The 21,389-nt window shown below is 41.2% G+C and overlaps 1 protein-coding gene across 1 annotated transcript in view; it reads right to left on the minus strand.

The window, feature by feature from the left end:
* PUM3 (pumilio RNA binding family member 3) overlaps positions 1 to 21,389 on the minus strand; it is a 104,403-nt gene that overhangs the window by 46,441 nt on the left and 36,573 nt on the right. The window contains exons 10-12 of the mRNA XM_040357323.1: positions 18,806 to 18,884; positions 17,595 to 17,693; positions 3,556 to 3,609 (exon numbers count right to left, since the gene is read on the minus strand). Of these exons, the coding sequence (XP_040213257.1) occupies positions 3,556 to 3,609; positions 17,595 to 17,693; positions 18,806 to 18,884 (232 nt within the window). The remainder of the gene's footprint in view (positions 1 to 3,555; positions 3,610 to 17,594; positions 17,694 to 18,805; positions 18,885 to 21,389) is intronic.

Below are 21,389 nucleotides of genomic sequence, written 5' to 3' on the forward strand. Positions count from 1 at the left end.
TTTACAAGGAGGTAGGACTGCACATGCACGAGTGGGCAGGGAGGCTGGATTTACAAGGGTACTGCATCCAGCGCTGGGTGAGTCCTGCCATTTGCAGAACGGATTGGGGAGGACAATGTCGTCAGCAGCTGAGAAGGGGTTTCAATTAAGAAAAGCTCTGTAATACGTTGGAGACACTGATAAATGGGAACCTTTCTGGGAAAAGCCGGGTGAGGTGAAATTTCCCTTTAAATATCACCAAAAGAAAAAAATATTTTATATCTATCTATATGTTCAGTACTGCATGACAATAAGAGTAATGGTACCCATATGCATCTCCTGCACGGGTAGTTGCCACTACCAGGATGGGTGCAGACCCGCAGTGGGAACCACCCACACAAGTGTAAACCAGGCCTTCAGCAGAGTTGTATGTACCACAATCACACTCATTTTGTGAAAACAACTAGCTTCAAAACTGTTATCTAGGATGAATTAAGTGGCTCTTCTGATTGTACCTGCAGTTCAAACAGAATTTCTGGGTAGCATTCTGGTAATTGTGATTTTTCCTTCCTTCCTCTGTGCTTTAGTTTCTAAACTACAATAGACTACAGCTACTTCAAAGTGAAGGATGCACACAGGAAACATCCTACAGTTACAGTTAAAATCTGTTTATTGGCAACATGTATGCCTCATGCACACTGGAAGTTAAAATTTGAAGAAGAAAAAAAAAAAAAAACATTGTTTCCAGTGGATCAAAAACATTAAAAACCGCCGGTGAACGATGTTTTTGAGCATTTATCAACGTTTATACGCGTTTGAACAGCTGAAAAACATCTCTCAGAACCCACTAGTTCTGTTTTTTTTTTTTTTTTTACTTCTCAAAAACACCTCTGCCCAAAACTGCTGATAACAGCCTATGTGTGCATGGACACATAGGATAACACAATGGAGAGTTTAATGACTGTAGAAAAAAACATCTACAGCCAAAAACAACAGCTGTAAAAACATCAAAAAACGTCCTGTGTGCACAAGGCCTAAAAGTTAGCACAAGGACAAAGACTGGCTTGCACTGCATCCTTGTACCTTCTATGATATTGGTCATCACTATGATTAGCGCAACCATCTGATCATACACTTGTTAAGGGGAAGCCATAATGGTTGCGGTCCAATTTTTATTTAATGTTTGACACGTGTTAAACATTTAAACTAATCAATTTATATATGCATACACATACATACAAAGAGTGTGTGCCTGTGCATACACGTCATTATGAATTAGAATTACCAAATCATGATGGCTTTTCTTAGTAGCATTAACCACTTAAGCCCCGGACCAATATGCAGCCTAAAGACCCAAGGGGTTTTTACAGTTCGGGACTGCGTCGCTTTAACAGACAATTGCGGTGTCGTGCGACGTGGCTCCCAAACAAAATTGGCGTCCTTTTTTCCCCACAAATAGAGCTTTCTTTTGGTGGTATTTGATCACATCTGCGGTTTTTAGTTTTTGCGCTATAAACAAAAATAGAGCGACAATTTTGAAAAAAAAGCAATATTTTTTACTTTTTGCTGTAATAAATATCCCCCAAAAACATATATAAAAACATTTTTTTTCCTCAGTTTAGGCCGATACGTATTCTTCTACCTATTTTTAGTAAAAAAAATCGCAATAAGCGTTTATCGATTGGTTTGCGCAAAATTTATAGTGTTTACAAAATAGGGGATAGTTTTATTGCATTTTTATTTTTTTATTTTTTTTTACTACTAATGGCGGCGATCAGCAATTTTTTTCGTGACTGCGACATTATGGCGGACACTTCGGACAATTTTGACACATTTTTGGGACCATTGTCATTTTCACAGCAAAAAATGCATTTAAATTGCATTCTTTATTGTGAAAATGACAGTTGCAGTTTGGGAGTTAACCACAGGGGGCGCTGTAGGAGTTAGGGTGCACCTAGTATGTGTTTACAACTGTTTGGGGGTGTGGCTGTAGGAATGACGTCATCGATCGTGTCTTCCCTATAAAGGGAATGACGCGATCGATGCGCCGCCATAGTGAAGGACGGGGAAGCCGTGTTTACACACGGCTCTCCTCGTTCTTCAGCTCCGGGGAGCGATCGCGACGGAGCGGCTATAAACAAATAGCCGCGCCGTGGTCCCGGATCGCTCCCCGAGCGGACCCGACCTCCGCATGTAGCGGGGGGGGTCCCGATCGGACCCCCCACCCGCTAATAGGCGAGGACGTACCCATACGCCCATGTGCCTGTACGTGCCATATTGTGGACGTATATGTACATGGGCTGGTCCTTAAGTGGTTAAACTCAGAAATTTTGAAAGTGTATTTATCTATAAAAGTAGGCAACGTACCTTTTAGCAGAAGCTTACAATTCTTCATGTTTTCTACATTTGTAAACACCTGGTTGATCCTGCCATTTCTCTTTACTGCCCAATTGTAGGTGTGCATGCTCTGCAATAGTAGGAAGCCTCCAAGCTCTTTAGTCACTATAGAGGCAACTAGAGCACCCAGATATTCAAATTCTCCTCCCCCTGCAGCCCCATCTGATCACTGTCTCATCTAGCCAGGTGGATGCAGCAGGGAGGATGTGTAGACTGTGTTCCCTCTGCAGTGTTCCTGCACACACAGCTGCCAGTGACAGGCTTGTACTAGAGGGCTGCACAGACAGTAAGGAGGAGCTGGAGAGAAAAGACAGCTTGCACCTCCTCCCAGATCTCACCTCTTCTCCTAGTCACTTCAGCCCTTCACTATGAAAGCTGTGTTCTCTCTTTCCCTCCTTGCCAAAGCAGAGCACCAGAATACTCAGCTCTATCATTTCTAAAATTTTGTGAGACTTTCAGCACACATATCACAGCATACTGGCCCAAAATAAACCTATTACCAGACATTCCAGATCTCTTTGTAAAAAAATTGTCTCTTTTGCCGACCCAGTGGCTTTAATGCTTTTTTTAGTCACTGATCTGAAAAAAATAAGCAGATCATTTGTGACTTCTCTTGCTGTGGCTTCTCTTGGTAGCTCTGCAAAGTCAGTCTACATGTTTCTCCAATCATAACAGAGTTCTTTTGGGAAAATCCGTATGTGATACTAAGCAAAATGCAGTGGGAAGGGAAGCTGTGGACTTAAGACTTGCCCAATTCATTCCACATGCATTTCCTTGAATTCTGATGCATTTTCCAGACCAGGAAAGTACAGATGTCTGAAATCTACTCAAAAGAACCTATTCATGCCAATGCAGTACACTATTGAGTCGAAAACCAGGAAATGTGCGGATTGGTACAAACCACTTCCCATTGCTCTGTGGTCTAGATGTCTCCTGTAATATATCATAAACTCACCATTGCATTTATACGTGTAAATACATTTTGACAACGTGCAATAAACTTGGGACAGCTGTATCACCAACAGTCCAGAATCATAAACCTGTAACTAGGCAGCGTGGAAGAGACAACCATTTATATCAGAGAGGAAGGGTACAGAACTGCAGTTCAACAAAAGCCAGCAAACTAATTACTGAGGATCAGTTGACACGTATACAGTATATTGCTTGAGAAAAACTTACCGTGGCCACTTTTTCAACAAATGTCTTCATAGTTTTTGTAAATACTTTTCTGTCCTGCAAATAAAATAAAAAAAACACATCAATGAAAATCTAAGATAAAAAAAGAAAAACAGATGATTACAGTCTCCGGTATTAAATGCTTCCACCAAAACAAAATTCAAGACTGGGTAAACACTTGTTAGTTTATGGTACCAAAGTAGAAGGTTTCACCTGTTGCCCCTTCACCTCCAACCAAGGTACTAAAAATGAATAAACTCCAAAACAAAAATGTACAGGGAGTGCAGAATTATTAGGCAAATGAGTATTTTGACCACATCATCCTCTTTATGCATGTTGTCTTACTCCAAGCTGTATAGGCTCGAAAGCCTACTACCAATTAAGCATATTAGGTGATGTGCATCTCTGTAATGAGAAGGTGTGTGGTCTAATGACATCAACACCCTATATCAGGTGTGCATAATTATTATTCAACTTCCTTTCCTTTGGCAAAATGGGTCAAAAGAAGGACTTGACAGGCTCAGAAAAGTCAAAAATAGTGAGATATCTTGCAGAGGGATGTAGCACTCTTAAAACTGCAAAGCTTCTGAAGCGTGATCATCGAACAATCAAAAGTTTCATTCAAAATAGTCAACAGGGTCGCACAAAGCGTGTGGAAAAACCAAGGCGCAAAATAACTGCCCATGAACTGAGAAAAGTCAAGCGTGCAGCTGCCAAGATGCCACTTGCCACCAGTTTGGCCATATTTCAGAGCTGCAACATCACTGGAGTGCCCAAAAGCACAAGGTGTGCAATACTCAGAGACATGGCCAAGGTAAGAAAGGCTGAAAGACGACCACCACTGAACAAGACACACAAGCTGAAATGTCAAGACTGGGCCAAGAAATATCTCAAGAATGATTTTTCTAAGGTTTTATGGACTGATGAAATGAGAGTGAGTCTTGATGGGCCAGATGGATGGGCCCGTGGCTGGATTGGTAAAGGGCAGAGAGCTCCAGTCCGACTCAGATGCCAGCAAGGTGGAGGTGGAGTACTGGTTTGGGCTGGTATCATCAAAGATGAGCTTGTGGGGCCTTTTCGGGTTGAGGATGGAGTCAAGCTCAACTCCCAGTCCTACTGCCAGTTTCTGGAAGACACCTTCTTCAAGCAGTGGTACAGGAAGAAGTCTGCGTCCTTCAAGAAAAACATGATTTTCATGCAGGACAATGCTCCATCACACGCGTCCAAGTACTCCACAGCGTGGCTGGCAAGAAAGGGTATAAAAGAAGAAAAACTAATGACATGGCCTCCTTGTTCACCTGATCTGAACCCCATTGAGAACCTGTGGTCCATCATCAAATGTGAGATTTACAAGGAGGGAAAACAGTACACCTCTCTGAACAGTGTCTGGGAGGCTATGGTTGCTGCTGCACGCAATGTTGATGGTGAACAGATCAAAACACTGACAGAATCCATGGATGGCAGGCTTTTGAGTGTCTTTGCAAAGAAAGGTGGCTATATTGGTCACTGATTTGTTTTTGTTTTGTTTTTGAATGTCAGAAATGTATATTTGTGAATGTTGAGATGTTATATTGGTTTCACTGGTAAAAATAAATAATTGAAATGGGTATATTTTTTTTTTTGTTAAGTTGCCTAATAAATATGCACAGTAATATTCACCTGCACACACAGATATCCCCCTAAAATAGCTAAAACTAAAAACAAACTAAAAACTACTTCCAAAAATATTCAGCTTTGATATTAATGAGTTTTTTGGGTTCATTGAGAACATGGTTGTTGTTCAATAATAAAATTAATCCTCAAAAATACAACTTGCCTAATAATTCTGCACTCCCTGTATTATAATCACAGCCCACCAATTCTTAGATGTGGTGGTTGCATTGATTTATTTTTTAATACGTTTTTCCTAGAGATCCAGCCAATATTGTTATATTATAGTCTGCTATTTTTTAACTTCCTTGAACAGAACAAGCTTTCCAGAAAAAGTAGCAAATAGAAGGTCACATCAAACCATTTAACCAAGGTGCTTACGACTAGATTTTATTTATGTAAAAACCTTTACTACAAAAAGGATAAAAAAAAATGCTTATAAAGTGTAGCTGGATTTCGGCTTAAATTTTAGTCAAAATAAAGGAAGGTTCTCGCGCAAAAACTGTACACGCATCAATAATAGTGCAATAAAGTGAATCTAACAATAGCAGTCATGTGTGGTAATAAAAAACACAAAATAGTCCATATGTGTAAAAGGCAGGTGTACGGTCAAAAAGGGGAACAGAAAAAGGAAAAAAGTATACTGTCTGCTAGGCATAAACTGAATGGGCACAGGTGTCAAAAAAATGAAATTCGTCCCATTTTGCTCTGATTTAGCAGGGGATCTGCTCACATATCCCCTGGTGAGTGGAGTGGACTCTGCTCCATTGCACACACTTGTTCCTATGTGAACAGATGTAAACAGATCGCTTCCCTTCAGATCAGTTTACATTTGTTCTGATCAGTTTAAACCGAAAAGTATTTAGCCTCATTTCATTTGGCCCCTTTCACATGAAGTTTGCTTCGCTCAGCAGGGAATCTGTGGGCAGAACATGCGGGACTGAAAATACTGCTGTACAAAAGGGGGGGGGGGGGGGGCTGGGAATACAGCCACTTCACATCTAATGATGGGTAAGTGACAATATATTAAGTTTTTGGGTTTAATACCGCTTTAACATTTGCTCCACAGGCCATTTAGGCAGAAGAACTTGGCTAACTAGGCAAAGTTTGAAATTTCAGTTATGGGTGCTAACAGTATTTAAATTGGAACCGAGAGCAAAATCAAGAATTGCATATAAGATATAGTCTGTCAGTAGCATAAATACAGTCATTTTTGTATTTTGGAATCGCCACTGTAACACAGTTTTATTATCTGCTGATCCTGGCAGTAGATATGTTATTTTTTAGCTTCCGAAATAGAGCAGAGATCCAGTCTAGGGCAAAAAAAATTACACACCAGCGGCTACAATTACTGTAGCCGCTAACTTTTACTATAAAGGACACAAACCTGTCCAGGGATCCCACGATGTCAGTACCACAAGCCGATTCGGCCATTGGCTTCGGGTGCAGCGCCGGTATTGCACATAAGGGAAATCAGCAGTGAAGACTTCAGGCTTCACAGCCAGTTTTCTACTGTGCATGGGAAAGCCGCGCTTGCACTTTCTGAATGGTTTCTCTGTCTTCTGGGGCACAGACAGGTCCCGGAAATTCCGGAAGGCAGTGGGGGGTGGGGGAGAGAAGCTGGACATGACGTAGATCGCCGCGCGCCGATCTTCCTGTCCCCTCCCCCAAAGTGCTAAATGTGGCAGTGGAGGGAGGATGTGAACATGCGGAGCTTTAACAGGGTTTAGGACAAACCATAGAACACTGTAGGGGGTTGTCTATAATGTTTAAATAGTTTCATATGGTTTACGCCTTTTTCCCCCAAAAGCAAACAATTTTTTTTAACTCTAATACAATGTTAGCTGGACGTTGGATTTAATTTGTTTTTCTCTTAACCACTTGAGATCCGCACTATAGACAAAAGACGTCTACAGCGCGGCTCTCAAGTGCCGAGTGGGCGTCTTTTTCTGTGCATTACCCGCGCGCGCTACTGGGGGGCGCGCAGCGGGTAAACACTGTGCCGGCGCATCGCTGGGAAGCCGATGCGTGTACCTGGCGGTCACGATGTCCGCTGGGTACACGCGATCGTCAGTGACAGCAGGGATGTGGAGCTCTGTGTGTAAACACAGAGCTCCACGTCCTGTCAGGGAGAGAGGAGACCGATGCTGTGTCTCTTGTACATAGGGACACAGCATCGGTCAGCTCCCCCAGTCAGTCCCCTCCCCCCACAGTTAGAACACACCCAGGTAATACATTTAACCCCTTCCTCACCCCCTAGTGGTTAACCCCTTTCCTGTCAGTCACATTTATACAGTAATGTAGTGCATTTTTTTAGCACTGATTGCTGTATAAATTTGAATGGTCCCAAATTTGTGTCAAAAGTGTCCGATATGTCCGCCGCAATATCGCAGGCCTGACAAAAAAAAAAAAAAAACGCAGATCGCCGCCATTACTAGTAAAAAAATAAAAAATAAATCATAAATCTATCCCCTATTTTGTAGGTGCTATAACTTTTGCGCAAACCGATCAAATACGCTTATAAGTATTTTTTTTTTTTTTAATTGGGATATTATTATAACAAAAAGTAAAAAATGTTGTGTTTTTCCCCAAAATTTTCTGTCTTTTTTTGTTTATAGCGCAAAAAATAAAAATCGCAGAGATGATCAAATACCACCAAAAGAAAGCTCTATTTGTGGGAAAAAAATGATAAAAATATAATTTGGGTACAGTGTTGTATGACCGCGCAATTGTCATTCAAAATGCGTCAGCGCTGAAAGCTGACAATTGGTCTGGGCACGAAGGGGGTTTAAGTGCCCGGTAATGAAGTGGTTAAAGTCCATTTAATGCAACATGTCTGTCTAAAGCCAGCCATAGACCAGCTGGTTGCAGGAAAGAAAATCACTCCATCTATGGCTGGCTTTAGACCTAACCTCTCCACAGGGTGGCAACACTGAAGTGCAATTTCAATGAAACAAAGTGATAAAATAAGGGATCTACTGACACCATCATCAGGTAATAAAATAATGTTACAGGGAAAACCCAGAAAAACATAAAACTGCTGTGCTAATGCCAATAGCAGACGGAATTATATACAGTACTTTTTTTTTCTTCTTTTTGCCCTTTAATTTTGAGGAACTAAATGAACCTCACCAATGCAGTTTAATTAAAAAAAAAAACTTCAACTAATTGGTTTATCATTCAAAATCTGATTAGACAGTTCTATTATAATCTGACAAGAAATAACTTTTTCTCCAGGGAAATGTCTTTTTAATTTAAAATAATATATATATATAATCAGAACAATTGTTTAAACAATGAACATCTTAGTGAAATGAGGTATAGGAAAGTCAGATGTACGCACACAAACATTCAAAGGCATACACTCATATCATCCAAGCATGCAGAAGGAACAACGATTAGCTGTGAAATACCAACATGGTTGACGAACTACAGAATAATCAATGTGGGTTGGGGAAAGTCTCTGCTCTGATCGAACGTTGGCCAAATACCTAAAGTTGTTACTTGATCTGGCTAAATTACATAATCTAATATCTAAAAAGGTAAGCAGCTCCTCGGAAACTTGAGAAGATAATACAATACATTTTAGCCTCAAATTGCTTTATTTCACACTACATAACACAAAGTAAGCCACTTGTTCTTTAATACTGTTTAATGAGATCACAAGTGCTGGGACAATGTGCTTCTAAAATGGAAACATGTCACTGGATCTCTAAAACAAAAACCATAGACGCTCAAAAACGAGGGCAGTTATGTCAGCTGGGAAACTTTGTAGACAGGATCATAGCTGCTGCTTTTATGATTTCAAACTGTACATTGAGAATCAGCACCATTGCCTAAAAAGATCACAGGATGTGAGTTATGTGGGATTTCCTCAAGCAATGTTTCAGGCATACGTGACCTGGAAGGGGGAGATGCACCAAACCAGAACAGAAAGGCTGGCTACAATCTATCTCCTGCAAGCAAGTGAATCCTTCACAGCAAGATTAGAAATAAATCACATAAACTGCCTACAGAATCCCAAGGGCATCCCAGAGGCAAATGAACAAATTAAACACTTGGCTGACTGCACACTGTATTTTTTTCTTCTTAATCGGATAAATTGGTTTCGTTAAGAGAGTGTTACCACTTGGAAATGGTGCTTCACCATTCAGGAGTTAAACTCTTGGGCAGGTATAATGGATTCAGTCCTACTGTGTCCTGCTTAATAAATTAAGTAACAACTAATGTAGAAGATACAAAATAGCCTTCATTGGCACTGACAGTTCACAAGCTGGATAGGTGAAGCTTGTATAAGTTGGTAAAGTTACTTTACTGCCTTTGATGTGTGAGAACAGCACTGCATCTTATGAAGTGAATATACACCAGGCATTGCCCACCGCCGCCACCTGCCCCCATTCAGGCTGCTCTGTCTTCTGTCAGGCAGATGTGATGACATCATCAGGTAAGACTGTGTTATGGCACTAGGAAGGCTGCGTCTATAGGCAATGGCCAGGCGGCATCTATAGGCAATGGCCAGGCGGCATCTATAGGCAATGGGCAGGCGGCATCTATAGGAAATGGGCAGGTGGCATTTATAGGAAATGGGCAGGCGGCATTTATAGGAAATGGGCAGGCGGCATTTATAGGAAATGGGCAGGCGGCATTTATAGGAAATGGGCAGGCGGCATTTATAGGCAATGGGCAGGCGGCATTTATAGGCAATGGGCAGGCGGCATTTATAGGCAATGGGCAGGCGGCATTTATAGGCAATGGGCAGGCGGCATTTATAGGCAATGGGCAGGCGGCATTTATAGGCAATGGGCAGGCGGCATTTATGTCAATGGTCAGATAGCATTTATGCCAATGGTCAGGCCGCATTTCTTTGGCACTGGTAAATATTTTAGTACACCATTTGGTTCAGAATATTTTTTTTTCTGGTTGTTTCTTATGGTCAGGTACGTCTTATGGAGCGAAAAATATGGTATATATGCTGCACTAACAAAAGCCAGGAAAACTGAAAACTGTATGCAAGTTGAAATAAAGTGCTCTATATTTTAGCCAGAAACTGTTGCATAAACTGGTAGATCTTAAATGTCCAGTTTGCCACTGGGGTAAAATGAAAAAATTGTCATGTTCTGGCCAATACTATTAAAGTGACTGCAGCTATTTAAAAAGGCCTTGCTGCAAAGAATAATGTTAATACATATACCGTTTGCACCTTTAAACTTGGCTGCCTTCCAGGAATAAGCTTGCTGAAGAATCTTTAGCATCCAGCACACATTCAGATGTTTCCTTTACAAGTGTACTGCTTCACTGACCACAAAAATTAAGCATTTAGAACTTCTATTGTACACCAAAGGAAATGGACACTAAGGCTGGCCATACATTATACAAATTTATTGTACAATTTTCCTTTAGATTGACAAAAACTCTAGAATATGAAAAATCAAACCGAAACACTATCAATTTGTATGCAGTCAGGCAGGTTCTTGCATGACATAGTTGAAGGCAAATCTATACGAAATTGAATAAGAAAATTGTATAATGTATGGACAGCCTTAGTGGAGGCAGAAGAAACCATATATTGCAACAGACCATAAATTCAAGACAACCAAAAAAATCATTGTTACATGCTGGTTGTTATTTTTCTAAAAATGTATCAAGATTAACTTGGGTTCCTCTGTAATAACTCAATCCAAACCTATATTAAAGCTACATATACATAAATACATGGGGCCAGATCCACAAAAGGGATACGACGGCGTATCTACTGATACGCCGTCGTATCCCTGTTTCTATCTTTGGAACTGATCCACAGAATCAGTTTCCAATAGATAGGGAGAAGATCCGGCATGTGTAAGGGACTTACACTGTCGGATCTTAGGATGCAGTACCGCATCCGCCGCTGGGGGCATTTCGAGTCGAAATGCCGCTTCAGGTATGCAAATTAGCACTTACGGAGATCCACGAAGCTTCGTTTTTTCTCCGTAAGTATTAGTTTGCAATCGTAAAATTAGGGCTGCTTTTACAAGGCCTAAACTGTTTAGGCCTTGTAAAAGTAGACCCTTCTATCCCGCGTCGCCGTCTTTTTTTTTTCAAATTTTTTTTTTCCCGCCGCAACTCATATTTTTTTTTTTACGCCCGTTGCGATTCTCAAAACCCGGTACAACGTAAAACCGTGCAAAGCACGGCGGGAAAATGACGTTGTGAGCATGCGCAGCACGGCCGGCGCGGGAGCGCGCCTAATTTAAATGGGACTCGCCCCATTTGAATAGGAACGCCTTGCGCCGGCCGGATTTAAGTTACACAGCCGAAAATTTCTAAGTAAGTGCTTTGTGGATCGGGCACTTAGGTAGAAATTTTACGGCAGTGTAACTTAAATGGAAATATTTAAGTTAGGGCGGCTGGCTGTGGATCTGGCCCATAGAACCAACATGTGATACAAATAAATAAAAGTGCTCTCTTAATTCATATAGGTGATTCAAAATCAGTCCATAGTGATCATATCCAGGACGCCTTCCCCAGGCCACTGTGCCCATCACAAGGACAAGCGCATGTACACTGAGCAGCATATGTTTATAGCTGGTATACCAGAAGCCTTTTATGGCAGAAGAGAGACACAGAATATCTCCCGCCATAGTTTAGTTCTGCTACAGAGCTCTGTTACTGACACTGCTATGCACATTCACAATCTAGAAGGTGCCGGGGGTGTACAAAATATATACAGCTTTATATATTATATATAATATAAAAAGCTGAAATTCAGTTCATTTCGGCTATGCAGCACCAGGGACATAACTTACCTATAATGTATTGTGTTCCCCGTCCTCCTGGATGCTGCTTAGTGTAGAAATCGTCCCTGAAGTGACTCTAGAAACACCCTACATTGGTCAACTGGAACACGGTACCTGCAATCTTCCACACATTCACAAAACACTGACTATTCTTTCCGAGAACGCAAAGTGAATGGAGGACTGGCAGTTGAATGACAGGATCATGCACCAATTCTTCACACTCACAGTTGCTGATGCATAAGTGGTAAGTAAAAATTCAGCTTTAACGCTGGAGAAAAGAAAATGAACACAAATTTACAGTTGTTGTGTAGTCTATATTCTTGCTTCTTTTTTTTTTATTATTCCATAAAATGATGGGTGAATGCAGAATAAGTTACTCTAACGATTAAAATTTTCAAAAGGCAGTAACTGTTAGCAGAGAGGGCCTCTCGGCCACAAGAGGGACTCCCAGACAAATTAATTAGGTGATGCTTAGTCAGAACAAATATAAATTATTTCTGAATAAGCTTGCACAAATTAAATTTAGGATGGCATATTTATTTTCTTGCGTAAACCCAATCATAACTGCTTTCTTTAATTCTCTGCAAAACGGAAAGTTCAGTGTCTGTTTAACATAGATAAGCAGTTACTGAACTACCTATGGTCAGACATACATAGCCTAAATTCCCTGAATGAATATATTCTTTAAAGCTAGAGTTCACTTGGTGCTCAAATGCATGCATTTCACAGAGGACAAAAAATCAGGATCAGCAGAATTTTTGTACAAAGTGTGCCTTACCACCCTGCATGGGGCATCACTCACTGACTACAGGGAGATATAAAATATCTAAACTACGTGCTGTAAACTCATAAAGATGTTCAATTTGATTTATTAGAAGACATTTGTCCAAAGTCTCAATCTGTATGACAACTGCACAGTTCAGAAGATGGAAATGACCACGTAAGATACTTTTACAACACAGACAGGAAAGGTTGATTATAAAGGCAGGAAATGTTTGATTCCCCCATTTTTTTTTAGAACGCCTACATTCTAGGTTCTGTGTTTCACAGCCCATGGAGGCATGACACACACAAAAAAAAAATAATCTGTGCAAGAGCTGCATGATGATTGAGTTCTTTATACAGCCTTTCTTCCTAGAAATATATAATGTGCCCTCTAGTGGATTCATTCCAGCAATACAGGTACACAGGTTGAGAAGAAAACAATCTAGTTAAAAAGCAGAGTCCAGGCAGCTACAGTTCTGGATAAGAAGAGGCAAGACAGACAAAACGTTTTTTTTTACTGGAACTGTGTTTTAACAGGTGGCACTAAGAGTTCTCATCTTACTCCTTCTGTAAATAAGGTCACAGACTAGAGAGCTGCACCACCACCTTCCTTTCCCCTTCTTTTTGGGGGAATTTATTGTGTAAGGTCTTCTGACATTTCTTGGACTTGTAGAAATGTTCCTTGTCAGTGAATCAGAAAAATACTGGAGTCCAGGAAGATCAGTGTGACAGCAAGGAAACTAGAATTTTCAGAAGTGAGATCAATATGACAGGCCCTATATTCATCTCATGGCTTTCTCATAGGTCTACTTTAATCCTTAAAGTGATTGTATAGTCTTGTTTAAAATAATGAAATTAAAAATAACAAACATGTTATACTTACCTCCTCTGGGCAGTTGGTTTTGCAGAGAGCAGCTCAGATCCTCCTCTTCTAGGGTTCCTCTTCTGTGCTCCTGGCCCCACCCTCCTGTCGAGTGCCCCCACAGCAAGCAACTTGCTATGTGGGCACCCGAGCTGAGTAACAGCTTCCTGTGTCCATTCAGACACGGTGCCCCGACCCCCCCCCTCCTTCTGATTGGCTAACGGACTTTGGTTCACTGCCACAGAAGCCAATGGTGCCGTTTGCTGTTTCTCAGCCAATAAAGAGGCTAAGACACTTGTGGACATCAATGGAGAGAGATAGGGCTCAGAAAAGTTATTAGGGAGGCTGCTGCACACAGAAGGCTTTTTATCTTCATGCATAAATTGCATGAAGATAAAAAAACCTTCTGCCTTTACAGCTCCTTTAACCCCTTCACTGCCAGATTCTGCTTCTCATTTTGCAACTCAGATGGCTGAACTAATGTCTCTGATTCCCATACACATTACAGACCTGGAAATTTACTAAAGATGCCCAAGGCATATACGTGCGGAACCTATAGAATTATAATAAGGCATTGATTTTGTACTTCCCATGTTAGTAGTGAAAATTATTTTTTAAATCTATATTATATATAAAATACACTAAAACTATTACCGAACAGCATAATCAATAAAATATTTTTTTTATGTTTTATATATTGCAAATATGAGTAAATTGGAAACTGCTCATTTACCAAATGGTAAAAATACAGGTCATGTAAAACTGTAAAATAAGCAACTTGCAAAACTGCAGAAACGCACTATAAAACCTTAGCTATTTTATTTATTTTGTGTAATACAAAAATGGCATCTATAAAAATACATAAAAATCTATAACTTGTTCAGATACAGTATCTGTAATGTGCAGCATGTGCTTTAGATATTTCACATACAGAATGCACAATGTGGGGGTTCTGTAAGTACATCAGGGTTTTTATTTACATTTTTTAATCTCATTACATTATATTTGTATTTTTCTTTATGGATATATCTGGAAAATGTAACAGCTACTCATTAAACAAATATATATCCTGCTCTCTGCTAGGACAGAGCCTCCATAATTTGGCTGGCCATACATTATACAATTTTCTTGTACAATTTTCCCTTGGATTTACAGTACCAAAACTATGTAATATAAGCTCAAACCTAAACACTTAACTTGTATGCAATCAGCTAGGCCCTTGCACTATATAGTTAAAGGTAAATCTAAAGCAGTGGTTCTCAACCTTTTAGTGCCGTGACCCCTTGATAAAATTTCCCAAGTTGTGGGGACCCCCAACAGTAAAATTGTTTCCGTAGAGTGGGTTGTCAGCACCCAAGGCACGACAAGTAATTTGCGACCCTAACCCACAGAAATGTTGCGCTCCTTGAGTCCCTTCCACTCGTACAGTATTAAAACCTCATATGGTACATTTTAGGATGTACCACTCTTTCTCTTTTGTTCTCCTTTCTTTCCCTTTTATCTCTGGCTATCCTAATTTATTTTTCCCCATCCCTCTCTCTAGCCATCTTTCTTGATTTTTCTCCTATTCCTTCTCTCCCTTTTTTTCCGTCCTGCCCCTCTTTTCCTCTCCCTTCCATGTATTCTCTAGTTTTATTCCTTCTCTTATTTCTTGGTGTGGGGGAATGGGATGAGTGGCAATGCTGGGGGGGAATTCTGAAAAGCCAAGGTCATCTGCTGATCTGAGAAATGTAGTGGGGACTTTAAATGGGAACTATAATCGCAGGTAGTGTTACCTACTGTGCCTCCGACTTTGTGGTGTCTCAAAGCAGTGACACCAATGCTGAAATCAGGAGATGGGGTCTCCTCCAGCCCCTCCCACCTCACAATCCTTACCAGTCAGCGGATCTCTAGTCTCTGCCCCCCAGCCATGCCGTGAACTGAATGGGCCGCTGCAAAGAGGCTGAGTGGGTGGCCGTGGGCTCCAGGAACAGCCCAGATGGGCGGCCACAGGCTCCAAGGACAGCCCTACTGGGCAGCCGCATATAAGCTGGAAGAGGTGCAGGCTTCAGGAACAGCCCAGGATTTGGTGACCCCTGGCAAATCATCATTTGACCGCCGAGGGGGTCCCGACCCCCAGGTTGAGAACCACTGATCTAAAGGAAATTGAATAAGAAAATAGTATAATGTATGGACAGCCTTACTCTCCCAGGACCAACACAGCCACCCATTGAGTGAATAAGAAGATACGGCTGTGTGCAGGGTTTGTGTATAGAATTCACACAACATATGCTCCACACAGATACCGCGGCATACATCTATGTATGCCTAGGTGCTTTACGCAACTCCTGGTGCACAACTGTGTACAGTTACTTCTTCAAATTAATCTCCATGAGTAACTGTTTGAAGAAGATGTGGATCCCGGGATAGTAATCACATAAGCTCTCCACACTGTACAGCCCTTGTATGGCCGTGTGCATGAAGCCTTAAACAGAGTCATTCAACTGCCTTGATTACAGAAAGTCTCAAGCCAACTATAGACGGAGTAATTTTACCACTCCCCTCTCCCCCGCAGAAAGTGCCAAATGTGGCAGTGGAGGGTGCAAACAAGTGGAGCGTCCCTTTTTTGGGTGAAGCTCCACTTTAAGTTAAAGTTGGTGTGCATGGCAATAGGATAGCAAACTGAGATTGGCTACTGTTGGGTGATGATCCCATCACCATGCTACACATCCTCTAACAGTGAAATTCAATTTGTGGATAATTAGAAAACATTACCAAACAAAAATAACACAACATTGTATTCAGATGTTCTTCATACAGGCAGTTGTACGCAGCCCTAGCAGGGAATACACAAAGTTCTGTGCTATATGGCCAGTGCATGAGCCCTTTACTTTATTCCCCATGATCAAGCACAATTCAGAATTTTCCTTATCCACCGAAAAAGCAATAAATAAATACTGTATGTATATAGTGTATTTTTTTGTACACCAGACAAATTTTTTTTATATAAAATAGGGATGAACAATAATCTCTGTCAAGTTTGATTGTTTTCTGTGTCTCTATTTCATGTATTTACTCATGATATTTCATCTACAGGCTAGCAGCCATTTAGAAGCTGCATGTTTTAAGGGCTTTAGCAGCGTACAGTCTGTTATTGACATAAAGGTCTTTTTTCAGCAGAACAAGCTGTCCTACAGGTGTAGCAGTTTAGAGTGTTAAGACAAATCATTTAAAGTAATTGTAAAGTCTCCTTTTTTTTTTTTCTTTAAAAAAAAAAATAAACATGTCATACTTACCTGCACTGTGTAATGGTTTTGCACAGAGCAGCCAAAATCCTCCTTTTCTCGGGTCTCCTGCCAGCTCTCTTGGCGCCTCCTTCCTGTCGAGTGCCCCCACAACAAGCAGCTGCTATGAGGACACCCAAACCGAAGCTCCCTGTGTCCATTCGAAACGAAGCAACGGTTTTGCTCCGCCCCCTCTCTCCTGACTGGCTAATTGACTTTGATTGACCGCACCAGGAGCCAATAGCGCCACAGCTCAGTCAACCAGGAGGGAGAGTCCTGGACGGCCGAGGCACTCATGCACATTACTGTAGGAAGGTCGGGCTCAGGTATTGGGGGGCTACTGCACACAGGCGGCTTTTTATCTGAATGCATAGAATGCATTCAGTTAAAAAACCTTCTAACTTTAGAATCACTTTAACAATAAGAGCAGTACTCTGATCAGCTTTTATTTATGTCAAACCTGTGCTCCTTCCTCTAATAGAGGTGGTGTGTTACTGGCCAGATCAGGGGGGGGAACATATGCAACCACCACATCTAGGGAATTGTAAGCTGCAATATATAGATTTTTTGGTTTTGGGTTTCATACCACATTAAGTACTTGCTGAACTGCTGTTATAGTTGACTAAATTCCTAACTAAGAAAAACTGGGTGGCTCATGTTTAGGGACAGCCCCAGAAAAATACATTTTGAAAAATATTAAGAACATAATAATTTCCTAAATCATACCTTAGGTGTTCCATGCCATATGCAGTGCATGCCCACTCTAGCACCATCGTGTGTATGGATAATGTATATTACAGCTTCTCTGATAGCTTCAATCACTTCCTAAGATTACAGAACATTAAAAAGTTAGATAAAGAGACAGAACAGATCTAATCCAGTCAGGTAAAATCTCTCTCACTGAAATTTCATATAAGCCACCTGACACACGGGGTGAGTCACTGCTTAAAATCATTCAATTTTGTGTGTAAAATTTTCCTTGAGCTACTGAATCCTTAAAACTTTTTTCAAATGGTAAAAAAAAAAAAAAAAAAAAAAAAAACACATGTAAAAAGTTCCACTAGGTGGCTGGATAAGACATTATATTCATTTACACCAGTGGTCTCCAAACTACGGCCCAAGGGCCGGATGCGGCCCTTTGCTTGCCTTTATCTGGCCCTTGGAGCACTATCCCTCCCAATGATATGAGACACTATTCTGCCATCTGACACCGACAATGAAGCACCATTTCTTCCACTGACACCACTAATGGGGCACTATTCCTCCCTATGATACCAGCAATGGGGCACTATTCCTCCCCCTAATACCGGATGTTTACTTCCACTGATGCCAGGAAAATTGTCACTCCCGCTGGCCAAAGTCCGGCCCTCCAAGAGTCCGAAGGACAATAAACCGGCCCTTTGTTTAGAATGTTTGGAGACCCCTGATTTACACTAAGAAACTAAAATTATTTTTTATTTTCTTTAGCCCTAACCATAAAAAGATTAAACATTTGTAAAACATAGTAAACTTTTTATTGTTTTAAATCTATGCATCTTCAATCCTCGCCTAGGCAAGGATGACATATCTAGACTTGCATACCCAAACATGCCAACGGTCGCATCCCTTTGGCATTTGTACGCACGTGTGAGATCGCACCAACTGCCTCCTTCATTAACGTCACGCATCCTAGGAACCAGTTTGTGTATCTTACACATGCTTAAAAATGCCGCCGTGTCTCTGCTAGGTAACACGACATAAGGCTCAGCCAGGTATACTGTAAGTGCTTTTTTTATATATTCTTACTATACCTACAGGTTTTCTTTAAAACACAAACATTTAATACTCTACTTCATGAAACCTTTTAGAATATTACGCATTTTAGTACATCTGAAAGGCGGCAGCCATAAAAAAATAGATCAAACCAGATGATTAAAATGTCATCAGTATTTACGTACCGATTTTATTTTTGGGGTTGAATTGCAAAAGAAGTCCAGAAAAACCTTATGCACCAAAGAATGCTTGATTACAGCCTCCCTGGGAACAGAAATAGAAGTTATTAGTAAACAAGTAAACAATGAACAATGGAACACAAGCACAATTAGAAGTCAACCAAAATTACTAAGATTTTTTAGCCATTTTCTGAACCTCTTGGAGATTGGCCAAGAGCTGCATTGGAGCTACCCAGTGAAATCAGCAGAAGAGAAGCATATGCATGACATGAATATGGGACATGAGATTTTTACAGCCTGTGCTCCAAAAGGGAAAGTTCTAACAGTGTTCCTCCTTGAAAAACATATAGATAGGGAAATGACCCACACAGACTGTGAAAACATGCTTCTGCATCCCACTGCTTTGTAGGTGTACAATTATCCCCCCCCCGCTTCCTCCCCACCTCCGCTGCCACATTTGGCACCTTTTAAGGGGGAGGGGGGAGAGGGTACCCGTTTTTGAAAGGGTACCCGTCCCCACATCTGGATGACCTCGCCGTGGCGAGGTCCCCCAGAAGTTCGGCCCCTTCCTTCTTCCCCCACCACGGGCCCATTCACAAAGCGCAGCAAGCTTCGAGCAGTAGGGAATCGGCTGTGAAGCCACAAGGTTTCACTGCTGGTTTCCCTCACAAGAAATGACGGCGGAAGCACCCGAGAGCAGATTAAAAAATCAGCTGGAGTGCGGACATTGCGGGATCCCTGGACAGGTAAGTGTCCTAATAGTAAAAGTCAACAGCTACAGTATTTGTAGTGGGGCTGGAGATCTGCTCTAACACATGTTTAAATGTATGCGTTTAAGATAAAAAATAGGTACTGTTTCTTGTTTGCTCAATCAAGTTTAAATACAGTCAACTAGAGTTCAATGCAGACAGACACCAAACTGCATATTTGGCAGTCTCATACTGCCGACAAAAAATAAAAAGACAGTGGATAATAAGTTATAGCTGCAGTTCTACATAAAGTCTGCTCCAGGCAGCAACTTTGTAGAGTAGCCAACAATATATTTCATCTTTTTTTTTACTTTATTGCAGCAATTAATGAAGTGGATGTTGCAAAATAAAGTAAGCTTTTTATTTATTTTTTAAAGCAACTAAGGCATTGCCAAAATGAATGCCATCTTAGATGTATATTTACAGTTGTGGCCAAAAGTTTTGAGAATGACACAAATATTAGTTTTCACAAAGTTTGCTGCTAAACTGCTTTTAGATCTTTGTTTCAGTTGTTTCTGTGATGTAGTGAAATATAATTACACGCACTTCATACGTTTTAAAGGCTTTTATCGACAATTACATGACATTTATGCAAAGAGTCAGTATTTGCAGTGTTGGCCCTTCTTTTTCAGGACCTCTGCAATTCGACTGGGCATGCTCTCAATCAACTTCTGGGCCAATTCCTGACTGATAGCAACCCATTCTTTTATAATCAATTCTTGGAGTTTGTCAGAATTAGTGGGTTTTTGTTTGTCCACCCGCCTCTTGAGGATTGACCACAAGTTCTCAATGGGATTAAGATCTGGGGAGTTTCCAGGCCATGGACCCAAAATGTCAACGTTTTGGTCCCCAAGCCACTTAGTTATCACTTTTGCCTTATGGCACGGTGCTCCATCGTGCTGGAAAATGCATTGTTCTTCACCAAACTGTTGTTGGATTGTTGGTGGAGGGTGTTTTGGTACCATCCTTTATTCATGGCTGTGTTTTTGGGCAAAATTGTGAGTGAGCCCACTTCCTTGGATGAGAAGCAACCCCACACATGAATGGTCTCAGGATGCTTTACTGCTAGCATGACACAGGACTGATGGTAGCGATCACCTTTTCTTCTCCGGACAAGCCTTTTTCCTGATGCCCCAAACAATCGGAAAGAGGCTTCATCGGAAAATATGACTTTGCCCCAGTCCTCCGCAGTCCATTCACCATATTTTCTGCAGAAGATCAATCTGTCCCTGATGTTTTTTTTGGAGAGAAGTGGCTTCTTTGCTGCCCTTCTTGACACCAGGCCATCTTCCAAAAGTCTTCCCCTCACTGTGCGTGCAGATGCGCTCACACCTGCCTGCTGCCATTCCTGAGCAAGCCCTGCACCGGTGGTGCCCCGATCCCGCAGCTGAATCCTCTTTAGGAGACGGTCCTGGCGCTTGCTGGACTTTCTTGGGCACCCTGAAGCCTTCTTCACAAATGCAGTGGAATTTTTTTTTATGGGATTAAGTTAATTTTCATGGCAAAGAGGAACTTTGCAATTAATTGCTATTCGTCTGATCACTCTTCATAACATTCTGGAGTATATGCAATTTCCCATCTCAAAAACCGAGGCAGCAGACTTTGTGAAAATTAGTATTTGTGTCATTCTCAAAACTTTTGTCCATGGCTGTACTTTGCAAGAACAGGAAAGGTCAATAGACTCAAACCGACAAACAAGAACAGAAAAGAAGATGGTGGCCCTGCAACCCTTCATAAGGGCAGATGTTATAAAGAACCCCAGCCTCTTTGTGAGAATGGGTTCAGGTAGGGAAAGAGGGACTTGATCACTGAGGTCAGGAGTCCTGGAAAAAAAGCAAAAT

This window comes from Rana temporaria, chromosome 1 (assembly GCF_905171775.1).
Source record: "Rana temporaria chromosome 1, aRanTem1.1, whole genome shotgun sequence".
Classification (NCBI taxonomy): domain Eukaryota; kingdom Metazoa; phylum Chordata; class Amphibia; order Anura; family Ranidae; genus Rana; species Rana temporaria.